The sequence below is a fragment of the Fibroporia radiculosa genome (assembly GCF_000313525.1).
Source record: "Fibroporia radiculosa TFFH 294 genomic supercontigs, scaffold994, whole genome shotgun sequence".
Lineage (NCBI taxonomy): Eukaryota > Fungi > Basidiomycota > Agaricomycetes > Polyporales > Fibroporiaceae > Fibroporia > Fibroporia radiculosa.
The window spans coordinates 1-18,259 of NW_012133253.1; the positions used below are offsets into that span (position 1 = coordinate 1).

Consider the following 18,259-nt stretch of genomic DNA (forward strand, 5'->3'; position numbering starts at 1 on the left):
CCCCCCCTCCCCCACCCTCCTGCACGCACTGCCCTGCTTTTTGGTATAGATAGCCTCAGCGCCCTCGTCCCGCTCATATCCTCCATCATCGCCTTCGGAGGTCGGCAGACATGGTAGGCAACATCATATCCGCGATCTCACGCCATCCTCGAGATTGAGTTCGTCCTCCTACGCCTCTTTCCTTGTTTTGCAAATGCCCGGATGCTTGTCTGGATAGAGATCCTGACCGCGGCCCACAAATCTTCGGCAATCGACGGTGCGAGAGAGAGAGAGAGAGTAAGAATCCCGCTCGTGCATCATGCTCTCCTTCTCTCCCACTACAACCTCCCCGTGGTCTAGACCGTCCGGACATCGTCCCCCCCCTAGTTATCACACCATAATCCGTTTGCAGATCGACGCCATTCCTAGGATACCGCGGTCTCCTGTGCTCCCCAGCCGCCGCATCGCAGTGCACAATTGTCCGGATCTGTTCCGCATACATCAGTCACGAGTGCCTCGACGTACCTGCTCCCCTCTTTGCGCCCAGTTGGCAAGGTGTGTGCGCGCTACGCGTGACCGGCAACGACAGCGCTGCTCGCTCGAGAGGGCGGCGAACTCGCGCAGTGCGAGTAGGTTAGGCTCCCAATCAATGCCGGATTATCTTTGGGGAGGCGCTTCTAGCGCAGTGGGGAAAGCTTATGCTTATCGCGTCCACTCACAGGCGTCCCAGCCAACGAAAGCTGTCAGGCCACGGCTCATGGTGGAGCAGATTCCAACGCACGCTTCGCTGTGGGGCGTCAGACCGGCCGTCGTCGGACATACGCGATGGATATCATAGGCCCAATCCATTGTATTTCCTGTGCCCAGATTATGATTGCGCGCCCGCGAAAGAGACGCAGCAGATTGAGGCCGATACCGACATGTTGAAAGTCAAATTAGACGAGGAGCGGCCAAAGGGAGCTAGGCGCACCTGCGTGTTCGTGTGCAGTCTCCAGTCCAGTCTCCGTCGGTCGGGCGTGTTCTCCAGCCACAACTCGTCTTGCGCTCCACAGTGCCTGGCGCGGAAAGCTGCCGAGTACCGGCTGGGAAGCCAAGATCGCGGACCTGGTAACCAAGGTAGGGCGACATTATTCGGGCTCGGACACGGCCTTCCCATTCAATGTCCAGCGCTGGCCGCCATCACCGATCGCTGGCGTATGCCGACGTTAGCCCGCGCGATCTCCCAGCGCCGCAAAAGGCTACCGCAGGGCGCGCCGCCGGCTGCGTAGAGCGATGCGGCCCCAATCCCGACGCTGGGCGGGGCGCCGGTCGCAGCACCCGAGCCCATTCTGGCGGTCTGCTTGCCTCTCTTTCCAATCCCCAATCGCCGTCCAGCGTCAACAGAGGGTCCAGAGACGCACGTTGGGCAAGGCGTAGCGCCTGCACACCGTATCAGAGCCATCCCTAGTCTCGTCCCCCCCTTTTCCTAGGCCACATGCAGATGCGGTGAGACGGAACTCACCGTCGTTTGCAGGGCCCCGGATGGGCCCCCGGGCGACAACACCTCCTCGGACTCCGTCGCAGCTGCGGGCAGAGGTACACCTCGAATCACGGCGTACCACTCCATACGTTCTCTGTGCGGCGCCCGAGGACAAACACCACTTACGGTCGCTTTGATTGGACACATAGTGAGCGCTCTCGACGAGGGCTTTTCCACTGACTGTGCGGAAGTTTTTTGACAGACGTGTAAACCAGCTAAACACGAAGGCTGTCCCCGAACCCCCACTGTGGTGTGATGTCCCGCCCCGCCGGCGGGTCTGCGCGCTGACATGTAGCTATGCAGAGAGTCACATTAGCCAGTGGTCGTGCATGGAAGCGAGGTTGTCGTAAATCCGAAGGCCCGAGATACTGTACCTACTCAGTGGAATCTGAGGACGGACATCTAGCGCGGACCGGTCCCACAAAATCGGGGAGTGATTTCCAAAGTCACTCTGGCTCCTCCTGCAGGGCGCTGCGGCGTCACTGGCCATCAATTTCCATAAGCAACAACTGATAAGGTGCCGTGGCCGGTGGCGAACATACCTGGCTCGCGCCATCAATGAAAAATGTTGCTTACACGGCCAACAAAAAGTCACGATGGAGCAGCTGAAAGAAGCGCCGGACGAGAGCCCCCAGCGCTCTGTAGCTGATATACTCAGGTGGCAACCGAGGACCTGAGTAGACACGGGAGTGAGTGATGACCGTCTGTGCTCGAAATCGCATCCTCTGACAGTTCCTTAGTGCGTCGGAGGAGACGCAGGACATCAGGCATCTGGGGTGACACAGCAGCGGGATGCGTTTGGGCTGCTCCCCAGAGGATTGCCAGCAGCGCAAATGGGCCGGGCGGCGTCTCGCCCCAGATAGCAATGTCACCGTTGCGCATCTGCCCTCTGCACGATCTTGCGGTCGATTGGCTTCAAATCAACCCCATTGATCGGGGGCGAGAGCCTAAGGGGTGACTTTACATGCAGGAACGTGCCATCGCGGGCCACGAGGACGATGATCAGGGTTCAAGGGTTCAAGTCTGAATCTGAGCCGTGGGCTTCGAATTCTGGCAGGCAGCTTGAGTGCGCCGTACCACACGGCTGGACGGGCGCTCTGTGAATATGGAACGGGGGGCCAGATGAGGTCACCCCAGGTTTGCAGCCGCCGCACAAGCCTCGGCGAATAACGATCACACATGTACACGTCGAAGGCATGTCGGCGGCAATTTTTGTCATGCGGGAGATTCTTCCGACCCATCGGGATGGGTGAGGTGCTTCTAGAGCCTAGAATGGCGCCCCACGTCTGGTGGCTCGAGGAGAACACACCCTGTGATTCGACATCAGACATGTTCTCCATATGCAGGGGAAGATGCCTAATAGACTTGCAATAGTTAGAGAAAAAGACTGCACCCGGGGCCTACAACGGGAAGCAATCGAAAACAATTAGAGGAGGCGTGCAGAAATGCGTCGCAAGTATTTGAGGAAAGCTTCGCGGCTAGCCACGGTGTCAGTTGAGCGCCGTGCGTAGGTCTAAAGTCATATATGGATAAGCGCGTTACGAGAGGTTCATTTGATCCACGCGCGGAAAATGACACTGCAGCCTTGGGATGGTGAGTGCCCATCACGAAATAGGCGACCATGACAGCAAAGAGGGCCAGGGCTCGGCCGACCGAGCAGTGAGTCGGTGTGAACGACGAGCGATAGGTGGATAGAAAGACGGAAAGAAAGTGAGGAGGTAGAGCTGCCGACCCACAGCGCAACGCCGTTCCATCAGCTCAGACCTGAGGCAGACGAATCAGAAGCCGAGGATTTTGACATGAAGGAGTGCGCTGATAGGCTGCTCTGCGGCGGCTGTCCCAGGTCCAAGGCGAGGAGAAGAAAGATAATGCATGCTGGAAGACAGCCTGCTAGCTAGGCGTTGGTTCGAGGCCGGAAGACAGAGTTCCCGGCAGCGCGGTTGGATCGCAAGCAGCCCTCGTTCTGAAAACCATCAGATCCATTCCTCCGTCCTGCCAGGCCTGGGCTTGGGCTATAGCCAGCGTTTGGCCAGAGTCAAACGGTTCCAATAATTGCAACGGATCTCACCCGCAATCATCCTCGTCGCAGGCAGCCTGAAAGAGGCACCTCGGCTTTGTCCTTCTGCACTTTTCAAAGTCAACCTTGTACCTTATATTTGAGTACTGCCCCTCTCTCGTCCCTGTCCTTCTCAACATCGATGCTCTAGGCGGTAGGCGCAGGTCAGCTTACCTGCACGTGGTATCGAGAGACGGTGTGCATGCCAGCCCTCGGCAGCCGCATCACTGTCAAGTCTCAATCGCCAGCTAGGAGGAACCAGACGCGGACCGTGCAGGTTGGTGAGTGTGGTCGAGAACGTCTGGAGCAAGCTGCCGGTGCGCTGTCGAGCTCGTCGTTGTCGCTGATGCAGATGCATATGTTTTGCGGTCGGGTTCCCACGTGAGCGTGTTGTGATAAGATACGGACGCCCTAGTCCGCTGTCTCCTCACTGCTCTGGAGCGTTGCTGCACTTATCTCTGCGCGCCAATGCCACCGTCCCCAGGCTGCAATTTTTCCGCTCTGATGCTGATAACTGTAGTTCGAGTCAGCGACCCGGCTGCACGACGACCGCAGTGTCTGCACGGCTTTTGGTTGTCTCCCACCACTCGTCGCGCTCAGCCGCCATGTTCGACCAATCGTCTGTGAAGGACCAACCGGGCCCTGTTCCTTCTCCCGACCCTCGTCCGACCACTTCTCACCTCATCCGGTCACATGCCGCCCACGTCTACGACAAGCTCACGACCAAGCACGGCTGGGTCGGTGAGTACGACTATGCCTGGCTCTGCACCCCGACCCTCCCCTTCTCCGTCTCCCGGCGCGGCGCAAAGGGCAAGCAGCGCAAACGCTCCCCCCCGTTCTACGCCCTCGACTCCGAGCTGCCCATCTTGCTCTCGTTCACCAGCGGCCTCCAACATGCCCTCGCCATGCTCGCCGGTCTCATCACGCCTCCCATCATCTTCGCCAGTTCGCTCAACCTCGACAGCTCGTTTTCGGCCTACATGATCTCCGCATCTCTCATCGGGTCTGGTGCGCCGTCTGTTGCTCCGCGTCCTTCCCGCGCCTGCTAACCACACCACAGGCATCCTCAGCTTGGTGCAGATGTCGCGCATCAGGCTCTTCAGGAATTACTATCTCGGCACCGGCCTTCTCTCTGTGGTGGGGACGAGTTTCGCTACTCTCAGCACTGCGAGTGCCGTAAGTCGCCACCCCAGCCCGCACACACTTCCTGATCCCATGGCCCTTGCAGATCTTTGATGCCATGTATGCCGACGGCACCTGCCCCTCCACCACTGCGCCAGACGGGACGGTCACCAAGGGCGCATGTCCCGACGCGTACGGCATGGTCCTCGGTGTGTCCCTCACCGCATCCCTCCTCTCGTCCGAGCTCATGTCCGCCCAGGCACCTCCCTCGTTTGCTCCTTCCTCGAGATCTTCATGTCCTTCGTCCCCATCCGCATCCTGAAGCGCGTCTTCCCGCCCATGGTCACAGGTACGCTGCCCTCGGCCTCGGCACCCCGGTATCCCAATCCTCTCCGCCCTGATGACCCTGCCGCGTTCTATAGGCACCGTCATTCTCATGATCGGCGCATCCCTGGTCGGTTCGTCCGGGATATCGGACTGGGGAGGCGGATCCAACTGCCAGGCCCGCCCGGCATCGGGTCTCTACCAGATGTGTCCCGACATCACCGCCCCCAAGCCCGCTCTGTGAGTGCGCGCTTTCCTAACCCTCGTACCGCACCCTCGCGTCGCTGACTTTGAACGCGAATGAAATCCCAGCTGGGGCTCCCCTGAGATGATCGGCCTCGGCTTCCTGTCCTTCGTCAGCATCATCCTTACGGAACTGTTCGGCTCTCCGTTCCTCAAGAACGTCTCGATCATCGTCGGCTTGGCGGTGGGGTGCATTGTGTCCGGCGCAGCAGGATACATGGACGGGAGCACCATCACTTCTGCGCCTGCGATCACGTTCTTGTGGTGCGTTCTTTCACTATATGTTCGTGGGACAATGTGGGCCGACGAGTCTTCCCCAGGGTACACACGTTCAAGATCAGAGTCTACCCGCCTGCGATCTTGCCTATGCTTGCTGTATACAGTGCGTCCTGAGTCTGCGGCGGCTCCTATGTTCTTAATTCTGGGCTTCTTGTAGTCTCAGTTGCCATGGAAGCGATCGGGGATATCACTGCGTCCGCAGAGGTCTCTCGTGTGGCTGTCGATGGCGAGGAGTTCGATACCCGTATTCAGGGCGGAGTCCTGGTAAGTGTTGCTGATGGCCTCAGAGAATATGCCACTCATCTCTATCCGCAGAGTGACGGCGTGGGCGGATTCATGTCAGCGCTCTTCACGGTTGCCCCCCTCTCGCTTTTCGCACAGGCAAGTCGGACAGTTTCGCCTGCGATGCATCTCGGCTAAGTACTTTGGGTGCAGAACAACGGCGTCATAGCGGTCACCCGGTGTGCCAACCGCACTGCTGGGCGGTTCTGCTGCTTCTTCCTCATCCTTTTTGGCGTCCTGGGCAAGATTTCGGGCGTCTTCCTCGCGAGTGAGCACCGGTTCCATGCCTCCAGTGTCCCATCTGACCTGTCCGTCGTAGTTCCGAACCCCGTTCTTGGCGGAGTAACCACGTTCCTCTTCGCGAGCGTCGCTGTCTCCGGCGTCAGGGTGCTCTCGTATGTTCGCTTTACACGACGAGACCGGTTCATTCTCGCGGCTGCGCTGTCCTTCGGCCTTGGCGACCTGCTCGTCCCTGATATCTTCACGTACCTTTTCGATGGCGTCAAGAATGCAAACAACGGTCTGCAAGGCCTTTTCAGCTCGATCACAATCATCCTGAGCACACCATGTGAGATTTACGATGCCATCGAGGGGTATATAGCTGTTGATGTCTTTTGCCGTCAATTGCAGTCTTAGTATCTGGCATCGTCGCGCTGGTGCTGAACCTGATCCTGCCCGACGAAGACGCGCCGGACGGTGATGATGACGACGAGGTTCAAGTGATTGATATAGAGGCGGATTCAGGCATTCAGGAAAAGAGCTAAGTCCTGTGATACGGTGTCGTCTGCGGCCATTGTATATATATCTAATGCTGGTGAAAATGCATTATTCTCGCTTCCATCCAGGGTCGTCACGTGTGATCCTGTGCTTCTCAGCCGATAACCTTGGTTTGAAGTTCGCCTCGTCGCGTGCACTGACCATCACCGCAGACACGAGGCCAAGTTGGCCGCTAGTGAATTGCCCGCGCCGTATTTCACCCACTGAGTGAGTAAGACTCTGGTTCATCGAATACGATCGCGCTGATACTTCGGTGTAGCAACCATCGATCATGCCTAATGTCTTTGCAGAAAACATATTAACCAACGACCTCCTCACCGACATTATCTTCTCTTGCTGCTCTCCCGCACATATCTATCGTATAGCTAAGACGTGCCGTGCAGGCTTGTACGCCGCCAAAGAGTACACGCGCCATGCATTCAACATCAACCGCCACCTCTCCCGCTATTTCGACGACATCTCCGCGTTCCGCTCTCTGCAGGCCCGCACAAGGTCCCTGATCTCAGGCTTAAACGCGCTCCAGTTCTTCGACCGCACGTGCTATCCCGAGTCCGACCTCGATCTCTACGTCCACCTCCGCTGGCGCCGCGAGGTGGGAATCTGGATGATGCAGTCGGGCTACCACTTCCAGCCGAGTTCCGTGCAGGACCCGTTCTTCGACATCGCCGTGATGGACGAGCGCATCTACGCCCCGCCCGGAGAACTACGACACGCGCGGTATCGCTGCCGTCTTCACCTTCATCCGCGCGTCTCCCGGCCAGAACCGCAAAGTGCAACTCATCGTCGCCCGGCGCACCCCGATGAAGATCGTCCTCGCCTTCCACTCTAGTAAGCACGGCGAACACGGGCGTCACGCTGAGCACGATGCTGACCTGCCGTCCAGCGTGTGTGATGAACGTGATCGCCTACGACAAAGCCTTTGCGCTCTACCCGCGCGCCACGTTCGAGGAGCGCAAGGCACTCATCCGCTCGCGCGCCGGGCGCAGGCAGCAATCCGCCATCGGCAAGTACGCCACGCGCGGATGGGAAATGGTCAGCGAGCTCCCCGCGATGCAGCGCAGCGCGAGCAACCCCACCTTTCGCCTCGGGCAGCGCTGGATCGCGGACGGAGACAGCTGGCGAAACTGAGGTCGTGATATGTTTGTCCGTGGGCTTGTTGCTTGCTTCGGTGTACAGTCATGAATAAACTCGTGAATTTGGCGGCACCTATGTTGTGTGTAACACGGTCACGTGCATGGAAACGCGCGGTGCGTCAACACGGTCAAGCCTAACGCCTCGTCCACAGCGCGAAAGCTCGCTTGAAGCTTGCGTCTTTCAGCTGGCTTCATCTCCGTCTCTCAATTTGAACAATCATTTCCTGCGGAAAATTATCAACAACGATCTTCTCTCGGATCACCTTTTTTTCCTGCACTCAAAGTAGCATATTTCGAATTTAGAGGACATGCCGCGACGCACACCTTGCCGTGAAAGGTTATACTCGTTGCCCCTTCAACATTGACCGCCATCTGTTCTGATTCTTTGACAATGTCCCTGCCTTTCGTTCATTGAAGGCGTACACAGGTACCCTCATATCTGGCTCCACTGCTCTTCAGTTCTTTGATAGATCACATTATCCTCAATCCGACCTGGATCTCTACGTCCACATGGGCTGGCGGGCAGAAGTCGGTATTTGGCTGTTAGAGGCGGGTTACAAATTCAAACCGAATAGCAAACAAGACCCACATTTTCCCTTGCTGCTTCTGATTTATCGAATTCTCGTCCGTGATGGGATATACATCATGCGTGGCGTTGCCGCTGCCTTTACCTTCGTCAAGGAGACGGCACTCAACAAAGAGCTACAGGTGCAGCTGATCGTTGCGTCCCACTGCTCTATAGATATCATTCTCTCTTTTCATTCAAGTACGTGACATTTAGTATTTCCATGTCGCTGAATTCAGCATTTTCACTTTATCCGTGTGCAACTTTTGAAGGTCGGCTATCCCTAGTCTGTGCTACGGATGGGCCTAAACAAGAATCGGCGATAAATGAATATGGTTCACGAGGGTGGAAGATGCTGAGAGAAATACCCAAGTACAGACAGAACAAAAAAAAATCGCATGTTCCGCGCCGGGCCGCGCTGGATCGGCGATGGAGATAGCTGGGTCATACCCAGAACATCCAGCCTCCCTCCATGACAAAAACATCATATCCTTTGATGCAAGATGCGGTTATTTTGACATGTTGGTCCCTTGAGTATGGTGATCCTCAGTTCGGCATGGGGATGGGGATGGGGATGAGGGTAGAGGTCGTTGGAAGTGAGAACTTGAGGTACCAATATGTCGTCCACGACAGTCACATCTGCGAAGTGCTCAATCTGGTCCTGAATCAATTATTGTCTGAAGGGAACCCCGAGGACCCTGAATCCCAGCAATAGTAAGCCTGCCTCTATTACTACTTCTCTCTTTCATCCATCTTATATGAACTTAGTTTTGATGACTGCTGTCTCGACATCTCCGTTGTCGTCCTGCAGGGGCTTCGACAGGGGGGATTGAGACCATGATTCAGACAGTGCTCTCTATTATCCATTGTGGGTATGTCGCCCCAGACTTGCTGCAAATCTTCTTGTAAGGCTGTACTAAGTGACTCAGTTTATCCGAATATTTTTTCATTGGCAGCTCGTTCAGCGCGACCAGTCACGGGCATGTGATCATTGTCACGCACGTCGGGCTCGCGACACTTCTCCTTCCATCGGCAGAATGTGAGGCCTGACACTAGTAACCTGTTTACGTTGATGCACCCGGCGACTGGTCGACTACAACGACCCACTCTGCTAGCTGATGCAAGTAATAGAGCTGTTTCTCTAACCCGATCAACTTCAGAGTCCTAACAGAGCGCTGTTTTGACGCGGTAAGCACAGGCAGGAGTCCGCCATGTATGGCTGCGCCACGCAGAGGCGGGAGACGGTTGGTGAGCCGTGTCGATCGCGTCGTGCATCCGCCCGATGCGCTGGTCGGTGACTTGGCGTGGTTCGCCTAGGACTTGGGTATCCTCACTATACTGATCGTTACTTTCTTTCAGAGGTCAGTATATTATAAACACGTTCAATGTACTCAATGGCCCGGCATTATACTACAAGCATTAATTTACGGGAACGGCAACATTGAATCATCCTCGATGACCGGCAAGAAGGAAAGCAGACTGAGGGGTTCCCGGTGTTGTAGATCAAGGCTGAGACTCGGATCTGCCGTGCCTTCGACATCGATCGCCCTCTGTCCCAATTCTTCGACGATGCTCTTGCTTTTCGCTCTCTTCAGGTGCGCACAGGGGCCTAGATCTCTGGCTCTGCCGCACTACAGTTCTTCAACAGCTATCCCGGATCTGACCTGGGTCTGTACGTGCCCACGGACTCGCGGCGAGATGTTAGTGCCTAGATGGTGGGGACAGGATATGAATTTTAGCCCAATCCACAGCAGAGTTTGAATGATTGTTTGGCTAATCCTACTCTCTGGTTTTGCGCCGTTGAGAACCGGTATTCCATGCATGACATCGCTGCGATGTTCACGTTCGTCAAGAAATCGAGATCCCGATACAGGGCTTGAAGTACAGCTGATGATTGCTGCACGTGGCCCTATGGAGGCTATTCTAACTTTTCATCCAAGTGAGTTAGATGAAGAATGCTTATGGTACTGGCTCGATAATGTTTTGTTGTAACCTAGCCTGTGTCTGATATCCTACAGCGAGGTATTTACACTCTATCCGCTTGCGACATTCGAGACCAGACACGCGTTCGTCAGGATGGGCCTGAAAAGGTAGCCGCGTAGAACAAATACAAGATGCGAGAGTGGAGGATGCTACGGAGGACACTAAGGGGCATGGTCGCGCTTTTCGCATTGGATCACACTGGATCGGCGATGGAGATCTAGCTTGCGTCATTCCACTCAATACTCAAAACATTCATCCTTTGGCAGCCATGACATCAATATCATTGCTCTTAACACAATTTACGGTCATATTTACAAGATGGATCCTGGGCTCAGTGACGAACGGCGGCTGCTTTGAGATGGAGATGGACAACTATGGTAGCCTGTATCTAAAGTGCCATTACACTAGATCAGCGAGGACATTGGGGATTCTCATAAGGTCATCTTGAAAAGACGACCGGTAGCTGCGCGCAAATTCAAGGAAGACATTCGGACATCGTAAGTCAGTTCATATTGTTGCACACCCACTTCGGAACTTGCTGACTTGAATGAACTAGTTTTGACGAGCGCTGTCTGAATACTTGTATTGCTCTCCTTGCGGAACAGCAGCAGGGGGTTTGAGACCGTGCCTCGAACTGTGCTTCTCCGTTCATTTTGTATTTCTCTCTGGTGTGTTCGACCAAAGGGCGGCTCTGTAATATATGATTTTCTCCAATTGAGCGCGGCCGGTCACAGCCATGTGATCACGGTCACTCGCCGTATGGAACCGGGTACTGTAACCACAGGGCCCTTGCCCAAGTCTGTCGGCTGCACATATGGCAGACACTCTAAAGCGAAAACAGCCAGTCGACACCAATGCCCCGTCGCTGTCCAAAGAGAAGAGGCAGCGACTGGTCGGCGACACTGCGCCAGATGCAAGTAGCCCAGCCGTTTCCTCTGACTTGATCGACCTTCTTGACTGTACCTCTATTTCTACGGATGCAGTGCTCGCAGACCGCTTTGAGTGCATTGCAAGAACTCTCCTGCACGACCACCGCCTCGTCGCCAGCTACGGTGGCTCTTCCGCGGAATACGACATTATGGAGGTCGAGTTCTACCTCTACAAGGCCGGATGCCACGAAGACCCATTCACCCACGCTAGCGAAGAGCAGAGCAGAAGTGGTCAATGGTGCGTCCTTACACTCCTGGATGATGCGAAACCCTGTAGACCTACCAAGAAAACTAAAACACATAGGTACTTCCACCGTGCTCCCCGCCGCTCTCAAAGCACGGCCACTTTAGCCACCGCTGCAGGCGGCTACAGGGGCGGCACGCGCAAAGGGCTCGACCTGACGCTGGGTGCCAGTCCATCTCGTACGTCCGCATACTTCCCTCCGCCAGTCTCGACTTCTGCAGATCCCCATTCCCCCACCGTCCGCGGCGGCATCCTCCTGCGCACTGTCCGCCGTGTGTCTGATTCCAAAGTTATCTCCGGCCCCTCTCTCCTCGTCGACGAGGTGCTCCGTATCAGCCACGCTGCGAGCATAGCCGAACTTGTCGAGGACCGCTGGAACGGCGACATATCCGCTTTCCCTTCCGATGCCGCGCGGAAGGTGACCTTGGCACTGAAACGTATCCCGCCAAAGCCAGACGCGATGCCTCCTATATTATACCGCTCCCCTCGCATTGGCCTCGACCTCTCCCACCCCGACATCCCTGCCGACAACTCGCTCGCCCACCCTCGCGTTATCTATGTCTCCAAGCCATACCGATTTTTCGTGCACCCGCACCTCCTCACTTCCAACGGCCGCGGTCAAACGTTTCTCGGCGTATATCGCAACTGCGTCACCACACCGGCCGTTGAGGACGGCGACGTGTTTCGATCTGAGCTGGCAGAACTCACAGCTATGAAATTGTCTGTCGTGGTCAAATATCTCAGTGAGTTCAAGCATAGCCTGTCTCATGGCTCCCTGCGCTCCTTCCTTGGGTCGAGTGGGAAAGGCGCATCGGCTTCTCCTGTGTTGTTTCTAAGAATGATGGGGACACTCGAGAGGCTGCAAGAGCCGCATTGAAGGTAAGTCGTCGCGAACTAGCATCACTGTTCATATCAAACTCACATTGATTCAAGGGTGTATATCTACGCATTAGACCTTGGTACGAACCTTGAGTTACGCTCTCGCACATTTTTCCGCTCCATGATGTCGGCCCAGAATCTGGGAATGATTTTTGAACCGCAACGTGGGATCTCGCTTGAGGATTCGTCCAACGTGTGGGAAAGCTTGCTATTCACATGATACGACGAAGCCGAGGGTGATTCCGTGTATCGCAACACGCCATACATGATCCATAGATAGCGTTGTTAGATACCTAGTCATGATACAAGTAAGTTCGCATAATGTACATAGATCTTACACTCATATTTTATCGTAGATAATCAGCACAAAAACTGTCATTAATACACAAAAGCCGACCGCGAATACTGTATATTTACCGTACTCAGATGTGGTAAGCTTTTTCGTCATGAGAGTGTAAGTTTACTGTGCCAGCCATAGTAATCATGCCTGTGAAGCCCATGGTGGGCTTTAGATGCTTACCCCACGTTACGGAGTGCAGAACCTAGTGCTACGGCATGGTTATCGGGATCGATTGAGCAGATACTCAATTCTTGGGAAGCGATAGCCTTGCAAGGGAACGCGTCATATTCATCGGGAAGGGATGCTCCGCGACGACAGCACATGCATACGGCGAGAGCCGATTCCGCCTGTCGCTGAATTATAAGAACATGATCTGGCCTGGTTGAAACAGATGTAAGATCAAGGCATTCCCGCTAAGCACGACAGGTTGTACCTTGTTAGCCCACAGACACGTCCATATGGCTAGTATGGGCATCTCCTTGCGGAGGAACAAAGTTGTTGATCAATGTCGGCTGCGACGGTCGTTCGTCTGCCTCCATAGTACGATCTTCAGTCAACTGACTAAGAGTGGCCGATCGCTCGACTAACGATGAGGAATCCAGCGGCAGATGGGTCCCAGAGATAGCACCAGACTGCAATATTATCGACGATACGGCCTGTGTCTCGGAGTCCCGCTGTCGTCCGCCTGCCTCGCCTGGCTGATCTGATGTAATATGCACCTCGCGCGACTGCTCGCCTATTGTGAGCCCAGAGGCACTCGTGTTGGGTTGATCTTGGGCGGGAGGATCTTGCAGACAGCAATTCTGAGTCTGATCAAATGACCTATCAGGAGAATGGGAAAATGTAGGATGAAAGCTTGGTGAACGCCGCCCTGAACTTTTAGGAGATGCAGCCGGCTCAGTTCCGATCGAGTTATGTCGTCTTACGGCGACTGCAATAGAGGATGCGGACTTCCTCTTGTCAGGCTCAATGCTCTCTTGTCGACTAGCAGGCCCAGCCGAGGGCCGTCTCTCTTGCTCCTGTGCTGCCTGGTCCGCGAGCACGTCCAGTGCGCTTCGCACTCTCGTCAGGGCGATGGGCGCAGGAGCGACTTCCTTTTGTTTTCCTTTGCCTGCTACCACCGTTTGTTTCTGTTTTCCCTTTTCCAATTTCATAGTTTGTGGTTGCTGCAAGCTCGCAGCGGCCTTCGTCTGCCTCCGTGTCCGAGGGCCAGTCCCTGATGTGCTTGCCCCGGGAAACGACGCATTAGCGGCTATTCTTCGTTTCTTCGGAACCGGACTTTCTAAGGAAGCAACAGTAGACGTGCGTCTCCTAGTGCTACTACTCAATGATGTAGTCTCGTGGATTTCTGCCCTGATATTGTCGTCATCGTCGTCGTCATTCTCGATCATGAGTGTCCGCGCGGCACTCAGCAATGAGTCTAATGGCGTTGCAGGGGTATTTGCGGGCACCGCGCTGCCACGCACGGGTGTTGAACTTTTCCCAGGCCCGATTCCCTGTCGATTGCCAGTCGGGGTGCTCGGTGCGGGCCATGCAGCTGTTATCGGAAGAATTGAAGAACTACCTGAAGATGATCCTACAATCGCAAGTCCAGCTGGGGGACTTATTGCACCAGATGCCGACGCATGAGCTCCACCTTGACGAGATAGCCCATAAGGCATTATACGTGTCTGAGGCGAAAGAATGTGAGCTATGGTAGGTTGCGAAGGTGATTGTACAGGCGGGTGGATGTGCGACGTGAGATGAGTGCCTCGAAGGTGCATACCTGTCGCTGACGTAGAATGGCGTGATATAGGAATTGTCCGTGGTGTCGACTGGTCAGCGACGGGATAGGAATAATTTGAAGGCCCGGGCTGATTCTCCGGATCATGCATCCAGTAAGGATCTGTAGACGACATTCCGATATCAAAAGCATGCGTTCCCTCGTGTCCGATTGTGGTTCCTTTCTTTGTGGCCACTGTGTCAGCAGCCTTTTTGACCTTTTCGCGTTCTCGTTCTTGTCGCGTACGCTCCTCTCGTTCTTTTACTAATCTAGCGATAACCCCGGAACGGGCGCGCCCAATCTTTCGCGCGGCAAATAACAAGCACTCTGCGCGTGCATCAGACAGAATGGGCGCACGATCATCCAACATTTTGTTGCGGCCTTTTCTATCCTTGATTTTCTTATCTAGCCTTTCCTCGGGTTTAGGGACGGCAGATTTGGGGTGCTGCTGAGATCCCGCTGATTGAGCGGGACCGAAAAGATCTCTACCATCATCTATGGAAGACTGAGTTCGGCCAGAGGAATCCAAGCGAGAGGTTCTAGTAGACATGTGCTTCGTGGTCATGTCCATGGACACTGCAGTGTCAGCGTGTTCACCGGTAGAAATGTTGGTAACGAGATCCAGGTCAATTTCGCCGTCGGCATCCGCATCACCTTCTAGCTCCTGTTCAATTTGGATAGGAGGGACAACCAGGATGTCTTTGTCCTTATCTCGCTTTCCATCTTTGTCTTTCTTGGATTTTCTTCTCTTTATGTAAGCTCGCTCCTTGGAGGAACCCAGATGCCCAAAAGCCGGATGCTGGAGCAGCGCCGGGTCCCGCAAGATAGAAGGTTGCAACAACAGGAGGGGACGAAGTCGAGAAAGCTCAGAGACAAGAGTGGACATGCGTATGTTCACGTTGGTCAGCTGCGAGTGGACATTCGGATGTGTTTCAGCGCCCGACAGCAAGTTAAATTACAGAAACAATATGTGATCACATTTCTGAATTAGTGAAACCGGACATAAAGAAAATTGAAGGCGAACCTTATGTCGCAGGGTCCCATTTTCGTCCCTGAGACGAGCTACCAAGCGGTCTGAGTCCTGCGTATGAATGGTTAGATCTGTTGGTTGTATTATGGCTGATAGATGAATGAATGAGGAAAAGACTAAACAAACGGGGAAAAGGTGTACGTAACGGTGATGAAGGCGCAACACAAACCTACTAGCAACGATATATGCATTATTCACTCACGTAGTCTCTTTCTGCGGCATCACCAGCAGTACGCCGTTTGCCAAGTAAGGCCTCCGCGCTTCTCTCCCAGCCTTGACGTTCGACTTCCCAACGCAGCCGCTGCTCCTCCCTTTCTTGTATGAGGAGATCGCGCTGGGAGGTTAATTCGGCAATAGTCTCGGCTTGTAACGCGAGTTGGGTAGGTGACGGGTGGAGAACGGAATTCGAAGCTAGACGTAAGACCTAAAAGTGTGGAATGAGGACAGTTGAAATTATGAATAGTCCCTGACGAACCATGCCCGCGAGCTCACGTTCGACAAGTGTAGCACCGGGATTGGTAGAACGAGGGCTTGCCAGGCCTAGCTGATGCAGCCTTGCGCGCATACTGTCCAGCTCACTGCTTTCCAAAGGTTCAGATATGGAATTGGAATCTTGTAGGTGTTCCGGCAGGATTCCGTTTCCGTTTGGCACGAGTGAAAGATCTCCATCAAAACGAAGTAAGTTGCTAGAGCTGGCAGGTAGAGGAGGCTGGGGTGCAGGAGAGGGAGACATAGTGTGCATGATATCGGAAAGCTCCAACACTGGTCCGTCCGCAGCGTGCATAATGTACAGAGGTCGCCGGCGACGACGAGCTCGAATGGCGTTGCTGAAGCGAGTCCAACGGTGTGCGCGCGAGAGCGCCGCTCTCCAAATACAACACAACAACGCCGTCGCGCGATCGATATCACGTGATGGGAGATTTTAGTCTGATTCACGTGAGCAGCACCTGTCCTCAGGTTAGGAGTCGACTTGGAGCCCCGGAGTCCTGACTAGTGCTCGGGTTTAGAAGAACTTGACGAAAACAGTGACGCAAACTGGCTAGATCATATTACAGATGGAGTGTGTTTCTCCAGGAATTATTTTCAAACAAGAGCAACACCGAATAGCTCAGTTTTTGAATCCGGATCCGAGCCAGCCTCAGGGGCATGATCGCACCGCCGGCCTGTTTCTGTATCTAGTGCCCCGCGACATGCAGGTAAAACAGCCTCCCGTTCCACCATCCTCTCTTCCAATTATCCTGCTATCACCTCCACCGCTATATCTCGATACCATGGCCTGGCGGGCTTTGGAAGATATTCCATATTCCAAAGGGAGTATGTAGCTATCATCCGATTGCGGGATCAGACTTATACCTATATTTTTAGATTTAAAGGACACTCGCGCACTTGATCGCACGGGGTTGCGACTCGTAAAGCAGTCCAGGCCAACGCTGCTCACGGAAAAAGAAATCGCGTGTATCACGGCTTCGTTGGAGCATCGTCTTCAAGACGAGGGGAAGCACTACAGCTGCTTCTACATATTTTGCGAGGGAGAGCCTCCGGATGACCTTGACCGGAGCTTCAATGGAGACATTTGGATCAATACAAGTCTGCATTCTCAGTCTATCCACTTTTGTGCGTCTAATGACCGCTGGACAAAATGGCGACACGACGACGACGATTTTGATATGGAGCATCCTTTTTTTGCAATCGCTATCTTCGGGTGGCAATTTGCGGGCTGAGCTGGGCCACTATTAGCGGATTCCGTAGTCTACGTAAGCGCTGGGAAGACAAACACTTGGGGAAAGATTACGATACTTTGTCTATTGCCGAGATTGTCTAACATCACACAGACCCGAAATGCGAGTCTGGTTCTAAGCATGTAAGTTGCCTCCATCATGCACGCTTGTTTGTCATGCTGAATTTCCAAGCGCCACGCGGATGATGACAGCTATTATGAGGAGAGGTCAGGGCGTGTGACGAAGGTAAGCTTGGCTCACAGTCGGCTTGGTCGTCGTATAAGCGGTCATCTCCTCGACGCCGCGATATGGGAAGGCCCATCAAGTTCACACGATCGGCCACGAGCGACCATCTCGGATGTCTTTCGACATTTAGCTTGACAAGAACTCATTGTATGCGTGTTGATTAGTACCAGGAATCCGAACGAAACAACGAAATTTTCAATCGATAATTCTCCGCTCAGACACAAGTCTGATCCATCCGTTTATTCTAAGGAAAGAAATGCGAAGACTCAGTTCCCTTCATTCAAGAAAAACAGAGTACTCTCGCCTGAAAACAGCTCTTACGGAAGCTTTATATCTCAGAAGACCATCAACAGCGGCATCAACCGGAAGACAAATTCTGCTTCGGTGTCTGCTCTTCCCACAGCTTCTCCCATATTTTCTCATCCATTGATTTCGACGAGTTTTCAAGCGCCCAGAACGGTCCTTCCATCCACGGCGACTCCTCGCGAGTTTGTTGGCCGGGTAAAGGAGCAAATTCGACATCGAGTTTCCCTCTCCCCCAGTGACCCTTCTCCCTGCTCCCCTGTCTTAAAGCGGACATCCATCTCGTCCTCACAGGGGCATCTTCACGTCAACCAGGTCCCACAAGCGCAATCTCATATCCGCGATCGGGCGTCACAGATACATTCCTCGCTGCAGGAGCGATCTTCAGACCCCCGTAAGCGGTCACGACAAGCGTCGCCGTTAGTCGCACAGACCTCCAGCATCGCATCGCCTGTGTAGTCGTCATCCATGACCATGACTACAACTGTCGAAAAGACCGCCAAGCACCCTGTCAATAACTATTAAAAGCGCGTCCCTTCGACAGCC

At 54.4% G+C, this 18,259-nt stretch overlaps 7 protein-coding genes across 7 annotated transcripts; 4 read left to right on the forward strand and 3 right to left on the reverse strand.

Annotated features, from left to right (window-relative positions):
- Positions 1-4,159: 4,159 nt before the first annotated feature.
- FIBRA_01927 (uncharacterized protein) lies at positions 4,160-6,568 on the forward strand (the record flags this gene model as incomplete). The annotated part of the gene is made up of 12 exons (XM_012323795.1): positions 4,160-4,562; positions 4,615-4,730; positions 4,783-4,885; positions 4,936-5,025; positions 5,099-5,240; positions 5,313-5,507; positions 5,564-5,625; positions 5,680-5,786; positions 5,838-5,915; positions 5,958-6,072; positions 6,124-6,372; positions 6,435-6,568. 12 exons carry the CDS (start codon positions 4,160-4,162, stop codon positions 6,566-6,568), a joined length of 1,794 nt encoding a protein of 597 aa, XP_012179185.1.
- Positions 6,569-6,852: 284 nt separating this feature from the next.
- FIBRA_01928 (uncharacterized protein) lies at positions 6,853-7,709 on the forward strand (the record flags this gene model as incomplete). Its single annotated transcript, XM_012323796.1, has 3 exons — positions 6,853-7,221; positions 7,283-7,409; positions 7,465-7,709. 3 exons carry the CDS (start codon positions 6,853-6,855, stop codon positions 7,707-7,709), a joined length of 741 nt encoding a protein of 246 aa, XP_012179186.1.
- A 3,367-nt stretch (positions 7,710-11,076) lies between these two features.
- On the forward strand, positions 11,077-12,312 carry FIBRA_01929 (uncharacterized protein; the record flags this gene model as incomplete). The annotated part of the gene is made up of 1 exon (XM_012323797.1): positions 11,077-12,312. One exon carries the CDS (start codon positions 11,077-11,079, stop codon positions 12,310-12,312), a length of 1,236 nt encoding a protein of 411 aa, XP_012179187.1.
- A 779-nt stretch (positions 12,313-13,091) lies between these two features.
- On the reverse strand, positions 13,092-15,302 carry FIBRA_01930 (uncharacterized protein; the record flags this gene model as incomplete). Its single annotated transcript, XM_012323798.1, has 1 exon — positions 13,092-15,302. One exon carries the CDS (start codon positions 15,300-15,302, stop codon positions 13,092-13,094), a length of 2,211 nt encoding a protein of 736 aa, XP_012179188.1.
- Positions 15,303-15,636: 334 nt separating this feature from the next.
- Positions 15,637-16,179, reverse strand: FIBRA_01931 (uncharacterized protein; the record flags this gene model as incomplete). Its single annotated transcript, XM_012323799.1, has 2 exons — positions 15,637-15,870; positions 15,922-16,179. The coding sequence occupies 2 exons, from the start codon at positions 16,177-16,179 to the stop codon at positions 15,637-15,639; spliced, it is 492 nt and encodes a 163-aa protein (XP_012179189.1).
- Positions 16,180-16,636: 457 nt separating this feature from the next.
- Positions 16,637-17,167, forward strand: FIBRA_01932 (uncharacterized protein; the record flags this gene model as incomplete). The annotated part of the gene is made up of 2 exons (XM_012323800.1): positions 16,637-16,760; positions 16,812-17,167. The coding sequence occupies 2 exons, from the start codon at positions 16,637-16,639 to the stop codon at positions 17,165-17,167; spliced, it is 480 nt and encodes a 159-aa protein (XP_012179190.1).
- Positions 17,168-17,768: 601 nt separating this feature from the next.
- Positions 17,769-18,189, reverse strand: FIBRA_01933 (uncharacterized protein; the record flags this gene model as incomplete). The annotated part of the gene is made up of 3 exons (XM_012323801.1): positions 17,769-17,972; positions 18,036-18,095; positions 18,148-18,189. The coding sequence occupies 3 exons, from the start codon at positions 18,187-18,189 to the stop codon at positions 17,769-17,771; spliced, it is 306 nt and encodes a 101-aa protein (XP_012179191.1).
- Positions 18,190-18,259: the final 70 nt, after the last annotated feature.